This window comes from Enhydra lutris, unplaced genomic scaffold, assembly GCF_002288905.1.
Source record: "Enhydra lutris kenyoni isolate GAN:26980312 unplaced genomic scaffold, ASM228890v2 scaffoldscaffold68, whole genome shotgun sequence".
Taxonomy (NCBI): domain Eukaryota; kingdom Metazoa; phylum Chordata; class Mammalia; order Carnivora; family Mustelidae; genus Enhydra; species Enhydra lutris.
The window spans coordinates 7,047,779-7,064,148 of record NW_019154152.1 but is presented as its reverse complement, the minus strand read 5'-3'; the positions used below and the strand labels follow the sequence as shown (position 1 = coordinate 7,064,148).

Below are 16,370 nucleotides of genomic sequence, written 5' to 3'. Positions count from 1 at the left end.
CTTGAATCTTTCATATATTTTATAATGGATATGTATGATATAATAGAAAAAGAAAATACACTTTCATTTTAAATATATAGGCATCCTCCTAAGGATTTCTTCTTGAACCAAATGATTCTTAGTGGGAGTTGGGGGAAACTAGAAATGTTGCTTGGGATTATTTGGGTTTATTTATAGACTTTTCTTCCCTGCAGCATTTATTGGACTGAATGTTAAGCTTTGATTAAAGTGGTTAACTAAGTAAATGTAATTATAAGGTTTCTCATGTGTGATTATTGTGAAGATGAGAATTTTGATCAAATCCCTTATAATACTCATGGCATTTATGAGGTTTCTCTCCTATGTGGACTCTTTGATGAATTCGAAGAGCTGAGCTATGACTGAAACCCTTGCCGCACTTAGTGCATTGATAAGGCTTCTCTCCTGTGTGGACTCTCTGATGAATGTGAAGATTAGAGCTGTGACTAAAGCCCTTTCCACAATCATCACATTTATAGGGTTTTTCTCCTGTGTGGACTCTCTGGTGAATGAGAAGGTGGGAACGCTGACTGAATCCCTTACCACACTGTTCACATTTATAGGGCTTCTCTCCAGTATGTACTCTTTGATGAGTATGAAGCTTCGAACTCTTGCTGAAGCCCTTCCCACATTCATGACAAGTATAGGGTTTCTCCCCAGTATGGACCCTCTGATGAATACGAAGATCAGAGCTATGACTAAAGTCCTTGCCACAGTCGTCACATTTATAAGGCTTCTCTCCTGTATGTACTCTCTGATGAATTTGGAGATTTGAGCGCTGGGTAAAGCCCTTACCACAGTTATCACATTTATAGGACTTCTCTCCCGTGTGGACTAACTGATGAATCCGAAGATTTGAACTCTGACTGAAGCCCTTGCCACACTCATCACACTTATATGGTTTCTCTCCTGTGTGGACTCTCTGATGAACATGAAGTACTGAACTCCGACTAAAACTCTTACCACACTGATCGCACTTAAAAGGCTTCTCTCCTATGTGAAGTCTCTGGTGAATCTGAAGTAATGAATTTCTACTGAGGTCCTTATTACACTCAAATTTATAGAGTTTCTCTTCTGTGTGGACTCTTTGATGACTGTGAAGACTAGAGATCTGACTGAAGCTCTTACCACACACGTGGCATATGTAAGAGACCTCCCCTGTATAGACCCTCTGATGAAAGTGAACACCTAAGCTTTGCCTGAAGTTACTGTCAACTTCATCACATCCATACAGCTTCTTACCTATGTGAATTCTTGGATGTCTGTACAGGTCTGATCTCTGAGAGAAGCATGCTGTGCTGATAGAGCATTGAAAGAACTTTTCTCCATGTTGATTTCTCTTGTGGAGAACACACTGTGAGTTCCAATAATAAATTTCTTTACATTTATTACATCCACAGTATTTCTCTTCCACAGAGTTTTTCAGTAGGTCATGTTGACATAGTTCCTCAGTGTACTCTGGAAGGGCTTCTACTGTTGGTACATAAGAATGCTGAACTATGAGCTTCTGTTCTTTTTCCACAGAGAGATTTTTCCTAGATATGCCAAGATGGCATCTGCTTCCTTGAAAACCAGGTAAATCATTCACATAGATTTCTCTAGCATAGTCTTCATGGGTATGTTTTGTTTCTAAGGACTGCCAAGGTATAAACTTTGTATATTTTAAGTTCCTGGGACTTTTGCCTTCAAAAGTTAATTCACAGTTCCCATTCCGTGGTACTTGGGTGGAGAGTATTAACCATTCCTGATGGTGGGAAAGATCTTGTTGCTTTAGGTCTTTCGAAACTATTCCTTGGATGGTTTCCACATAGTTTCTATTCTCATATATTTGAGTCCTGGCATTCCTCCAGCCTTGCCAGCAGGGAAGATTTTCATGTTTTAAGTATCTAAATCTTTCTTCTTGGGGTTTGTAGCTCTCTTTCCAGTTTCCTAGAATAAGCAGATAATCCATTGGTGAGATAAATGTGGTTTTTAAAAATTTCCAAGTATCTCAAGCATTGACTTCCAGAATTACAGGAATAAATGTGTGGGTGGGAATGGGAAAGGATTATGCTTAGGCTGCTCCATATTTCGTCTGAAATTCATGCCTTTGTTCATTCATATATATACATTAATTCATTCACTTATTCAGACATGCTGTAGATTTATCTTGAGCATCTGCTCCTTATCAAGTACTGTTAGAAATAAACAAGTAAGGCTGACTGTTTCATGGAAATCATCTTAAAAACAGATTTAATTAGATTACTCTGTTTGGAGCATTATTTTAAGAAATAAAATATTGGGGATGCCTGGGTGGCTCAGTTGGTTAAGCAGCTGCCTTCGGCTCAGGTCATGATCCCAGCGTCCTGGGATCGAGTCCCACATCGGGCTCCTTGCTCATCAGGGAGCCTGCGTCTCCCTCTGCCTCTGCCTGCCATTCTGTCTGCCCATGCTTGCTCTCTCTCCCTCTCTCTCTCTGACAAATAAATAAATAAAATCTTTAAAAAAAAGAAATAAAATATTGTTTCTATTTTTTTGTTCTAGCAGAGTGTGACCAGTTGTGTGAAAAAATGGCTGCATTAACTCTGTACCTCTGGGTGTTCCCCTTCCATGCTGACTTTAGCTTGGCTATACAATTTGGTTTAATGGGACGATAGCAAGAGTGATACAAACAGAGACTTGAAAGTGCCTGCGTACTTGGAGCTTGCCCTCTTTTTGCTAGTTTTGAAAATTCTATGACCACCACCACGTAAACAAGCCTGGGCTAGCCTGCTTGAAGAGCGGCATATGGTCAACACATTCCCATTATCCCCACTGCCACCAACCAACTCCCAGACATCTAAGTCTGACTGTCCAGCCTCATCACAGACCATCCAGCCCCAATCAGATCACTCTGTGATAGAAGATCCATCTAACCAATTAGAATCATGAAAAATAATGTTTTGAGTCACTAAGTTTGGGGTAGAGTTTGTTATATAGCAAAAGCTAACTTGTATAAATAGTATGAAGAGAGAACAAATTTAGGACCACACAAAATTGATGTGTAGAGGTCTGCATTTTAAGTGTAATCCAGAAAATGAATAAGAATAAAAATCACAAATACCTATTAATTACATAGCCTAGGTGTCTTGGGAGATGTCTTGCTCTATCTTCTGTCATCTGATTTATGACCCATTTCTGAGGGTCATATTCCTTCTATCTCAATACAATACCTAGATAAAGAACCAAAATACTCAACAAAACTGGTTCCAGAAGATACTAATTCTGTTACCTAAGAGCTGGGATAACTTTACCTACTGACATGACATTTGTGTAGTTCTCCCACATGACCTCTCTATAGAGCTTTTTTTGAGAAGAATCCAGGAATCTCCATTCCTCCCAAGTAAAAATAACAGTCACATCTTCAAATGTTACTGCCATCTGGTCAAAGATCAGGTTTTCCAAGAAGAGACCTAAGGGAGAAGATGGACAAGGAAACAGCCATTCAGCAGGTAACATAAATGACAAATGAAATCAAAAAGAAAGAACTTCAGTAATGAAAAAAACAAGAAAAGTAAGAGGATACTTAATAATAGGGATGGCTAAATAATGTATCTAGTCACTGAAGCCCATCACAGTCATAAGAAACATATAATAGCATCTGTCTGCTAACCACTGGGCTAAGGACTTCACATATACTTCGTAATCCTCACAGCAACCTTCTCTTATAGATACTATTATTATCCCGATTTTTAAAAAATGAGTAAGTAATGGTTGAAAAAGATTAAGTCAATTGATTCCCCCAACACTTTTTATTCTGGAAATGTTCATCTTCCTGCTCCAATCTCGGCTGGCTATTCTTTAGTGCTCCATTTTCAAGATCATATACTTCTTTTTCCCTTTTGTGATTTACTCCATTAATTGGGAGGTATATGCCCAAATGAGTTCAGTCAAGCTTATGAATGTTAATTTCATGGCCACTGAAAAAAAGCAAAGGTGAGAAACAAGCTAAAGTTTTCTTCAGGACACACATTTGGTTTAAAGGAGAATGTCCAAGCTTGCTTAGTGTCCTTATCATCACTCACAAGTGGCTGGGTATCAAATTCAAGAGTGAAAAGAATTTTTCTCAGAATTGCTTCACTGTTTGTATGCCTTCATTGTTGTTTCTAAGACCTTTTTTTCTTTAATTCTCATTCCTTTGTGAGCAACTTTTTCTTTGCTCTCTGTAAATATTTTAGGGTCCTCTTTTGACTGGCCCTCTGCCTCCAATGGTATGGATGCATCTTCAGCTTCTCTGTAGTTCAAAGGGTTTATCAAATCCTTCTTGTGCTTATTCCCCTGTGGAGCATTCCAGGATGTAAAGTCTTTAGCCCTATGAGGCTCTTACCACCGTTCTGCCTCTTGCTTTACAAGTTGTGTGTGTGTGTGTGTGTGTGTGTGTGTGTGCGCGCGCGCGCGCACGTTTTAGGAAGTTATTATTTATTTATTTATTCGTTGAGAGAGCGTACACACAGGGATTTGTGGGGATGCAGAGGAAAAGGGAGAGAAAATCCCAAGACTCCAGGCTAAGTATGGAGCCTGAGGTGAGGCTAGATCCCACCACCCCAAGATCATGACCTGAGCTGAAATCAAGAGCCAGATGCCCAACTGCCTGAGGCACCCAGGCATCCCTTCCAAGTTTTTGTTGAAATTCCTTATTTTCTGATGGCTCCTTATTTCATCATTGAAGATTCAGACAGTTTTTAGTTTCTTATTACCATCATGAAGTTTTAGAAAAAAAGAGATAAATATATGTATTCAAACCGCCCAAAAATTATTCTTTTAGTGGAGAGAACACCTCATAAATAGGTTATTTGACAAACTGATTTCATTTTTTGATGACATTCTCAATTCTAAAGTTCAATTAAGAATGTTTAGTAAATACTATGAATAAAGGAAATTGGTAGATTTCATGGAGGAAAACTAGAATATCATGACTACCAAATCATTATAATCATAGCAGTTAAATATTATCAAGAAGTTATGTGAAAAGGGCTGTTATTTATTATCACAATAATCCTCTAAGGTATAATTATCAATACTAAAGGAATAAGGAAACCAACATTTAGCAAGATTAAGTAACTTGGACAAGGTCATGCAGTTACAAAATAGTGGCCTACCTACTAAGTCAAGTCAGAGAAGTCAAAAACAACTTGGTAAAGGATTGTAAATCAAGATTTCCATGTTTATCCTTATTGTGTTAGCAAAAGGACAAAAGGAAGATGTACTGAAATATTCAAGGATTCAAAATATACCACCCACATACTGCTTTCCAAATAAACTACATGAAAATCCATGGGTAAACAATGAAGTACTAAGCACAAATGACAATTCAAGAAGGAGAAAATACAATGCTATTTTTAAATGTTTATAAATGTTAAAAACTCAGAATATAATAAGTCTATTTTAACATATACAAATGAAATTATAAATAAAATCAGAAAAGAAAAATGGGATGTTTAGATTCCCAGATGACAAGACTGAAAACTGGAGTCAGAACAGAAAATAAATGAACTCACTGGTTCCTTATTTTGTAAAAAGTACAGAAAAATAAAACTCAGCCTGTTGTTACTGGCTTTGTTATTTTTTAAATATTTAAGAATTTCTTTAAAAATTATACTAGAGGGGCACCTTTGTGGCTCAGTCAGTTAAGTGGCTAACTCTTGATTTCAGCTCAGGTCATGACCCCTGGGTCCTGGGATGAAGCCCTACCTCAGGCTACATGCTCAGTGAGAAGCCAGCTTGAGGATTCTCTCCTCCAGCCCTTTCCCTCTCTCCCTCTACCTATACCCTTGCTTGTGCATGTTCTCTCTCTCTCAAATAAATAAATCTTAATATACTAGAGATTGAGTCCAGTTGCTCTCCCAAAAATAAACTCATTAAATTTTAAAATAATTCTGAAGTAATATAAATAAAAACTGAAAGCCTACTCTCCCCAAATAACTTGAGAAGTAACCAGGATAGTTTTTACTGTCCTTTCTGACTTTTTTTCATGCATACCCACAAACATACATACCCCACTGACATTTTTTTCTTAACTAAGACGTGATAATTCTGATTTGCATTTTTCACATAATACATAATGTACAACTTCACATTCCAGTACATATGTCTATTTTATTTGTGGTGGTTTTAAAATACGTCCACAAATTATTTGAATATAATAATACTATATTCAAGAGGTGTAGCCAGTTCCCCACCCTTCAAGCATGGGCTAGACTTAAGGACTCACTTCTAATGAATTTTATATAAAAAACAGAAGAGGAAAAAGTAATGCTGTGCAACTTTCAAAACTAGCTCTTAAAGGCACTGCAGCTTCCACCTCGCCCATTTTCTTAGATCACTCACTCTTGGAGAAACCGCCTTCCATGTGGTAAGAATACTTAGAAGTCCTGTGAAGATGCCATGTGGCAAGGAACTGAGGCCTTCTGTCCTCTGAGAAATGAGGCATCCTGCCAACAGTCACATGAGTGAACCATCTTAGCAGAGGATTCTCCAGCCCCGTGAAGCCTGCCAATATCTGCAGTCCGGCTGACAGCTTGACTGCAGCCTCATGAGAGACCCTGAGCTAGAACCACACAGCTACACTGCTCCCAGCTTCCTGGGAGATAATGAGATATTATTATGAGTGACAAAATAAATTTGTGTTATTTTAAACTGCTAAATGTTACTTACTAGGCAATAAATATTGTTCTAGCAAACATTCTATTAGAGTTTAATTACTATTACAAATTGTTTTAGAAAACAGAAAGTCAAAGCTGCTAGCTATGTGGCTAGTGTAATCTTGACTCCAAGACCAGATAAAGACAATACAAAAAAGTTAGATTATAATCCCATTTGTAAATTTTATAAATCTGTAATAATCCTAAATAAAATATTAGATAATTGAATTCAGAAGTACTTTAAAATATGCATCATGGTCAAGCATCATTATAGGAAGGAAGGACAGTTCAATATGAGAAAATCTATCAATATTATTTATTAATAGACTACAGAAGAAAACCATAATTAACTGATGAAGAGAAATCAAGTGATAAAGTTCATAATGTTCAACACCTTTATATGGTCTTTTTTTTTTAACGATTTTATTTATTTTTATTTATTTGAGAGAGAGAGAGAGAGCAGGAGAGGGGAGAAGGCCAGAGGGAGAAACAGACTTCTCAAGGAGCTGGGAGCCTGATGCGGGACTCATGACGTGAGTTGAAGGCAGTCACTTAATCAACTGAACCACCCAGGTGCCCCCCTTTATATGGTCTTTAAAAACTTTTAGCAAAGTAGGAATAAAAAACCCTCTTAATTGGTAAAGTTTACATATTAGGAACCTATATCAAACATTAAGCTGAATGGACAAACTTTGTGTTTCTTTTATTATGGTAAACAAGTTAAGAGTGACTCCAGTCACCACTGCTTTCAACATAGTATCAAAGGTCTGATAAACACTGTAAGAAAATGAAACGAGGCATAAGGATTAGAAGTAAATAAAAAAATGTAACTATTTGCATATATTATGGCAATCTACCTAGAAAAACCAAGAGTACATAGATAAACCTTAAAATAAACAGAGCTCAGCAAAATTACCAGATACAATAAAGCGTAACAACCACTAGAAAATGGGGGACACCATTCACCAAAAGCAAAAAAAACACTATCTTAACCAAGAATATAGAGAACTCTTGGAAGATAACATTTAAATTCGAGTACGCAGAAATAAGACTTAAATAAAAGGAAAGGCATACTTCCATGTTCTTGGATGGGTTGAATTAAATTCAGTATACCACCCCATCAAATTCCAACTGGATTTTTTTGAGGAACACAATATACTTTTCCCCTAAAATTTACAGGGAAAGAAAAGAAGAATATAATATACTTAAGTAAACCAAGCAGGAAGACTTGCGTTGCCAAACAGTGACACACTGCCAAACTACAACAGTAAAATGAGAACTGACAAACAGACCAGTAGAACAGCATGGAAGATTCAGACTGTGCTTGTTTATATACAACACATTAATAATGAAGATGGCATTAAAAATAAAAGTTAAGAATGGATTATTTACTAAATGGTGTTGTGAAAACTGAGTAACTATATGAGAAAAAATAAAAGTGGATTCCAACTTAGTATCATATACAATGTAGACACTAGATGGATTAAACACTTAAAGTGGGGGGCACCTAGGTGGCTCAGTTGGTTAGGCATCTGCTTTCAGCTCAGGTCATGATCCCAGAGTCCTGGGGTAGAGCCCCACATCAGGCTCCCTGCTCAGCGGGGAGCCTGCTTCTCCCTCTCCCTCTCCCTCTGCCTGCTGCTCCCCCTGCTTGTGCTGTCTCCCAAATAAATAAAATACTTTTTTTAAAAGGGAAAGGTATAGAGTAAACAAAAGAACATGGAGTTGAAAAACATTTACCATTCTGAAATGAATCTAAGTGCCAGTTTGTTGGAAGAAAAATAGATATATTACCAGCTAGCTAACCAAAGGGGAAAAAAGGAGTGAGCATAAATAGAAAAAAAAGTTAGAACTGACATTAGGGAAATGGCAACAGGTAAAATTCAACTGAATGTTACGTGGGCACCTTCCACAGCTCTTTAAAAATAAATCTTAATAGGAAGGTTTTTTTTTTCCTAGAAAACCACTCAATATGTCATAAAGAGAAAAAACCTGAACTGGTCAGTTTTATGAAAGAAATTATCAAAGAACTATGACCTTCAAAAATAACCAACCCAAAGATTTTCTTACATAAATTCTTTCAAATTTTCAAGGAACAGACTTGGAGTTATTAAATTGTTCCAAACATATAGAAAAACTATCAAAATTTTTAAAACATTCAGGAAAACACTGAGACAGTAAAAGTCAGAAAACTATATATCTATACTGTATTATTAATGAATATTGGCACAAACTTCAAGAGTAAATAAAGGAAAATATAAAGCTAATAAAATCCAGCAACACCTATATTTATACTGTCACAGAACTAATTACTCCAAAATGTGGTGGCTTCACACAAAAATAATTATTTTTCACAATTTCTCTGGGTCACAAATTCAGGAATGGCCTGGGCAGTTCTAGCTCAGATCCCTCATGAGATTGTTGAGTAGTGGCTTGAGTGGGCTGGAGGATTCACTTCCAGGGTGGCTCATTCACAGAGCTGGAAGGCTGGTTGTGACTGTTGATGGAAGGTATCCATTTCTTTGCACTTGGTTATGTGGCCAGGGCTACCTCTCAACATGGAGGCAAGCAAAAGCTGTATTCTTTCTATGACTTAGCTTTGGAAGTCACATAGCATCACTTACACTGTACTCCACTGGTTGAGGTGATCACAAACCCCAGCCAGATTTGAGAAGTGCGGACATAGATCCTACTTTTTGGTGGGAAGATTAAGTCACATTGTAAGACAAGCATTAAGAGTCAGATATGTTATAGGTGTGGCCATCTTTGGAAAATGCAAATGCAATCTGCCATAATACCAAAGCATATTATAGCATGACGGAGTGGTGGTTTATTCCAAAAGGTAAAGAAAGATCCAAATGAAGAAATCCATTAACTATAAACTGTCACAATAATGTCAAATAAGAAAAGTTATATATTTTAATCACTGCCAAAAAAGTACTTCTTAAAATGCAACATGGGTCCTTCACTTAAAACTACAAAGCAAGTTAGCAAAACAAAGACATGCAACCATATTTCAAATCCAAATGTAAGACATTCAAAGCATTCCCATTAAGACTGAAAACTCAACAAAGATACTGCAAATTCACTATTTTTAAACCACTAATGAAAGCACTTGACAATACAAGTAGACAATTATAAAGGGTATGGTTGTACATAGGAAACCCAAGAAAACCAACTGAAAATCATTAGTAATTATAAGCAAAGTCAATGTCCCAGAAATTTTTTTTTTAAAGATTTTATTTATTTGACAGACAGAAATCACAAGTAGGCAGAGGCAGATAGAGAGAGAGGGGGAAGCAGGCTCCCTACTGAGCAGAGAGCCCGATGCAGGCCTCGATCCCAGGACCCTGAGATCATGACCTGAGCCGAAGGCAGAGGCTTTAACCCACTGAGCCACCCAGGCACCCAATGTCCCAGAAATTTTAATATTAGGTTTATACCCTAGAGAAACTTACACATGTATACCAGAAGATATGTACAATAACATTTTCAGCATAACTGCTGTAATAACGAAACACTAGAAGCAATACAAAAGGCCCAACAACAGTAGGATGGATAAATAAGTTGTCATTCTGTGAAACAGTACATAGCTGTGAAAAAAGCTATATGTACATACAAAAAAGCTATAGCTACATTTGTATAGCTACAAATCAAGAAGCCAATCACAGTGATTCCATTTATATAAAACTAAGGAATAATAAACACATTTAAGATAGCAGTTGCCTCTTTAGGAAAAGGAGGGAATGAAATTGTGGGGTCAGCAGGGGAGTGCTTTTCAAAATATTTGGTGGTCTAGAGGGTAGGTGTTCATGTTATTTTAAATTTTGCATAATATTTTAGTATATTCTTTTGCATGCATGTAACGCATCACAAGTTCAAATTAACTGACCATGTAAAATACAATTAACGTAATTTAGAAAGTTCAGACATATACTCATTAAAAGGTATTTTAACTGACTGAACCACCCAGGAGCCACTTTTAAAATGTATTTTTAAAATTACGTGTACGGGGTGCCCAGGTGGCTCAGTCAGGGTTAAACGTCTGCCTTTGGCTCAGGTCATGATTTCAGGGTCCTGGGATAGAGAGCCCTGCATCAGGCTCCCTGCTCAGCGGGGAGTCTGCTTTTCCCTTGCCCCCCTACCCATGCTTGTTCTCTCTCTCAAATAAATAAAAATAAATAAATTTTTAAAATAACATTTACAATAGCAACTAAAAAATATAAATTCTGGGGTGCCTGGGTGGCTCAGATGGTTGCAAGTCTGCCTTCAGCCCAGGTCATGATCTCGAGGTCTTGGGATTGAGCCTCACATTAGGCTCCCAGCTCAGTGGGGTATCTGTTTCTCCCTCTCCCTCTGCCTCTCCCCCTTCTTGTACCCTCTCTGCCTTTTTCTCAAATAAATGAATAAATCTTTAAATCTATTTTTAAATCTTTAAATATACACATTTATATATAAATATATGTGTGTGTGTGTGTATATATAGATAGATTCCTACGTACTTAACAAAAACACTTAGAACACAGATAAATGTAGCTTTTGAATTTAGAAAACACTCCTCAATCTTTGGTAGGAAAAATAAACATAATTTTGTCATCACTAAACTTACTTACATTTTCAAAGATACAACAGGTTTGGGGGAGTGTATTTTCAAGTACTTTTGTGAGAAAAAGGAAAAGTGTTAAAAAGAAATAACGAGAGGAGACTAACCCAATGGTATATTAAAACTCTGTAGCTCTTAAAAAAAAAAAAAAGAACTCTGTAGCTCTAATTATAACACCATGAGGCTGACACAGAAATAGAGAAGATCAATATAAAAGAATAGAAATCTGAAAGTGGACCTAAATATAGCAGTGAATTCTAAACATGGTAAAGGTAATAGTAAATTTGTGAGGATAAGATAGGTTATATAATTAATGATGCTGGAACATCTGACTAGCCATTGTCCAAAAAAAAAAAAAAAAAAAAGGCTAGATGCCCTGTCTCAATTCTTATGTCTTAGTTGACTAGAGAAAGTTGTATCAGATATGCATTATATTTTAACAATAACTAACATAATAGCAACCATTGTTAGTGATTCTGTTTGTCAGGCACTGTGCTGGTTTTTACATGTTTGCATCTCAACCCTAGAAAGTTCTATTTCCCCACTTCAGAATTGAGAAACTGGTTAAGTAATGCAGTCTAGTTCACATAACTCAGAAGTGGTAGAGGCAATGAAGCAAGGTTAGATAATGGGTCCAGAGCCTGTATTTTGACCATTAAGCTAGACTAAAAAAAATACTGAAAAGTTAATATATTCGGTATCTAAAACTTATTATAAGAAACTTTTACTTTCTTTTTTTTTCCCACAATGAGCCATCTTCCTTTTCTTTATTCCTAAATGTGGAAAAAGGCTAAATTCCTCTGCATTTTCCATTAAGCACACTACATATAAAGGAACAAAATTAAATACACTTGAATAGCAGTATAAGAATTGAGAGATGGCCCTCTGCCTGCTGCTCTGCCTACTTGTGCTCTCTCTCAATCTCTGTCAAATAAATTAAAAAATAAATAAATAAAGAATTGAGAGATGGGTTCACGAAACAGGACAGCCCCAAAAGTGGTCTGTATATACATTTGTGTATGTGTGTGGGTATGTTAAAAAATTTAATAATTTGATATATAAATATGTAGCACCACAATCAATGGAGAAAGTAAATGCTACTACAAAAATAAGTGGGAGGAAAAATGTTTCACTTCTGTCATTTCTCGCACCAAAATAAATATATGATAGGTTTCAGAGTTAAACTTTTAAAATATTTGAAACTGTAAAAAACAGTTGAGAAAACAAAAGCCATTATGTATTATGTTTGGGGATGAAGAAGAGCTCCCAAAGCATAATACTATATAAATAAAAAGAAATAAGATTTCGCTTTATAAAAATGTGAAACTCATAAAAACAAAGAAGTCCTTAAAAGCAAAAGGCAAGCAACTAGAGAAATACAGCCTTTAACAAATGGTTTATATCTTTTATATACAAGGAGAATCTTTTATCAAATAGAAACAAAAAAATTTAGTAGGAAAAAAAGTAATGCATGTCAAGAGACATACAATACTTATGTCAAAGAAGGAATGCAAATGACCAGTAAATGTATGTAAAAAATGGTCAACCTTACTAAAGATTAAAGGGATGCAATTCAAGGCAAAATCTTAAAGATAATACTCAAAGGTGGTAAAGGTTCTGAAAGATAGTATCTTTCCTCAAATGGTTATAAAAGTTCATGTGGGGGACGCCTGGGTGGTTCAGTTGGTTAAGTAGCTGCCTTCGGCTTGGGTCATGATCCCAGGGCCCTGGGATCGAGTCCCACAACGGGCTCCTTGCTCGGCGGGGAGCCTGCTTCTCCCTCTGCCTCTGCCTGCCATTCTGTCTGCCTGTGCTCGCTCTCTCTCCCTCTCTCTCTCTGACAAATAAATAAAATCTTTAAAAAAAAAAATTCATGTGGTATTTCTAAAAAAAAGAACTTAAGTTTTTCAAAAGTCTAAAACATGTTTATATTCCTTAACTCTGTTATCCTGTTTCTCAGAGCATACCTTGAGGATATAAAGAGATACACTAAATAAATTATGTATAAGAATATTTTTTAAAAATTTTAAAGATTATTTATTTGACAGAGAGAGAGAGAGCATAAGTAGGGGGAATGGCAGGCAGAGGGAGAGGGAGAAGTAGGCTCCCTGCTGAGCAAGGAGCCCAGTAACGGACTCAATCCCATGATCCTGGGATCATGACCTGAGCTGAAGGCGGATGCTTAACTGATTTAACTGAGCCATCCAAGCACCCTAAAAATATTTAATAGAAAACTTTATGATAGCAAAATATTGAGAATTACTTAAGTTTTTCCCCCCAAAAAGAAGATTAATATAAAGTACATATGGCTGGAATAAAGCCCATATATCTGGAATGGAATGATACATAATTTGAATGGAATACTAAATAGTCATTAAAACTTGGGCTACTGGGCCACCTGGGTGGCTCAGTGTGTTAAAACCTCAGGTCATGATCCCAGGGTCCTGGGATGGAGCCTGCTTCCTCCTCTGCCTGCCTCTCTGCCTACTTGTGATCTCTGTCTGTGAAATAAATAAATAAAATCTTAAAAAAAAAAAAATCGGGATACTGGGGCACCTGGGTGGCTCAGTGGATTAAGCCTCTGCCTTTGGCTCAGGTCATGATCTCGGGGTCCTGGGATCGAGCTCCGCATCTGGCTCTCTGCTTGATGGGGAGCCTGCTTCCCCCACCTCTCTGTGTGCTGCTCTTCCTACCTGTGATCTCTCTCTTTGTCAAATAAATAAATAAAATCTTAAAAAAAAAAACCCAACTCAGGCTACCAAAAAATATGTGGAAAAACTGTTAATTGTATTTATATATAATATATATTTAACAATGAAAAATTATACATGTAAAAGCTATCCATACATTCAACAAATATTCAATGAGGGCTTACTACATGCTAGGCATAGTTCTATGTACTGGAAATGTTCTCTGCCCTCATGGAGCTTATTTATCATGTTCAAATTTTTTTAATACATAATCTCTCTACATGCATATATGTTAGATTACCTATGTGTCTATATTTGTACATGTACATATATGTATGTATATGTGTCTATACAGATTATGTATGTATATCAAATATTAGATAAAAGACTATAAGTAAATAGATCCAAACGTCGGTAATGGCTCCCTCTTTTGACGTGCAGAAGACTGAGTGGTGCACAACAATAAGTAACCAATTAAACATCAACAGCCTTCCACAATGTGGCCTCACCTTATACATGCATATTTAAATGCTCTACAGTTAGTTACTAGCTCAGTTTTCTTATTTTCCCCTCAATTCCTGCCTGAGACTAAATGATCATCTTCCTGTCTAGAATATCTTCCTATTCATGATTTTTCAAACCTGAGCTTCTGTTTCTTTTAAATGCCATTCATTGTGACACTGTTTAATGTATAACTTGAGAAATTATTATTAACCTCATATGGCTTACCTCCCCAACGTTAAGAAAAGACATTCTTATATATTTCCCTATCTCAGAGCATCAAGAACAGTACATATTATACAACAGACCTGGATGACCTGCTGAATAAACAAGTAAATGTTGGAAAAAGAGACTGGGTGGGAGGCGGGGAAATGCTACGTAGGAGGCTTGGAAGCTTCTCAGGCAAGTGAGGAATATTTTCTATTCTGTCTGGTCCATCCATCCCCACTGCTGCTCCCTCTTAACTCCCACCACCCGTGGAGAATTCAGAGGCATTTTATAAAGAAAAGGCAATCCTACTCACCTGGGATCAGACTATGAGGAAAGTAGTGAACATTCCTTCCTCTTTCATGCTCCTCTTTTGGGGAAGGGTGGAGTTTTGAGGAGTCTGAGCTGAGGGAGAAGAAAGGAGGAATGAAAGTTTGGGCATATCTTACAGTTCCCAAACTCACTACAATCCCCATATACTGTTCTGTTTCAAGGGCTAGATAGGAGAGTTATGCCAACTGGCACCAAGGACTTTATTTCTGAACCTTTAAAAACTTCAAAGGTACATTTTTAGTTTGGGCATGAAAACAGAATTTGATCTTACCAAGATCCCTCCAGGGATGCAGATGCTCTCTGTGTAATTTAACCGGAGTCCCAAAGCTTTCTTAATTATTAACAAGTATATAAAATAATAGAAATGCGACACTTAGTTTCTTTCTAAAAGTATTTTTCTTGTTTTGTTCAATCATCATTGTTAAGTAGGAAGATAGTTCCATTGCTTTCCTGTACTTACTACAATAGAAATACTGGATTTACTATCAGAGTATTAGAACCTTAAAAAAGGGTCCCAGATCTAGCATTCCAAGGACCTGATCAGTCTCAAGTCTATTACTAACCACTTGTAGAACCTGGAAAATGGTTTCTTCTAGACCTCCCAGGGCCTCACTTTCCTCACCTGTAAAATGGGGGCATGAGCCTTTGCTACCCGGTTCTGCCTTGGTGATCACAGGTCCCTGGGGAAAATGATAAACAGTTAAGAGCCCTCTTTCTCTAGAGAGAAAAAGCAAAACAAAACAAAAACAAAAAACGATTCATGGACGTTTCAAGAGCAGCACAGGTTCGGGCTCCCCCAAGGCGGGCTGCCCGAGTGTTTTTGCATTCAGACACACAAACCGTGCTCTAGGAGCGGGATCTGCCCGCGCCAGGGCCACGGGTCTGCGCGGCCTCCGCTTCCGCAGCGAAGACGCGCGCGGCCTCCGTCCCACTTCCAGACCCCCGACCCCGACTTCCAGCTCCGCCCCAACACTTTCCAACCCTGAGCACCCCGGCGCCAAGGTCCAAACTACCTCTGTCCTCCTCTCCCCTTCCCCATATTCGGTTTTAACTTGAGGAGTGCGGCCGTGAAGGACCCACCTACACTGGTGTCTTCGGGATTTCTAAGCCAGAGCCGCTTCTCGGCCCCTCACCCTCCCTTTTCTGCCACTCTTTCTTCAGCCACAGCTCTCCCCGCCCTTGTCCGCTTCTGGCTCGGTGCTCCCGAGAGTCCGCGTCACTTATGGAGCCTCTGAGGGGGATGGGACCGGCCAAAATTGACTATCTACACAAACAATGGCCGCAGCCCCGCTAGACCGAAATGGAAGCCCCGGGCTTCGGCATAGACACTAGGACCGTTTCCATGGAGACGAGAGGGGC

At 37.8% G+C, this 16,370-nt stretch overlaps 1 protein-coding gene across 1 annotated transcript; it reads right to left on the bottom strand.

Moving 5' to 3' along the window:
• Positions 1-259: 259 nt before the first annotated feature.
• LOC111159451 (zinc finger protein 214) lies at positions 260-15,058 on the bottom strand. The gene is made up of 3 exons (XM_022521942.1): positions 14,995-15,058; positions 3,291-3,449; positions 260-1,947 (listed from the first exon to the last, which is right to left on the bottom strand). The coding sequence occupies exons 2-3, from the start codon at positions 3,415-3,417 to the stop codon at positions 263-265; spliced, it is 1,812 nt and encodes a 603-aa protein (XP_022377650.1). The 5' UTR covers positions 3,418-3,449; positions 14,995-15,058; the 3' UTR covers positions 260-262.
• Between the last annotated feature and the right edge of the window lie 1,312 nt (positions 15,059-16,370).

Excerpts from the sequence above, each read along its gene's own strand:
- LOC111159451 (XM_022521942.1), bottom strand. The coding sequence starts at position 3,417 with ATGGCAGTAACATTTGAAGATGTGACTGTTATTTTTACTTGGGAGGAA. Across the intron at positions 1,948-3,290 it reads CACAAATGTCATGTCAGTAG|GAAACTGGAAAGAGAGCTAC; the intron begins GTAAAGTTATCC and ends TGCTTATTCTAG.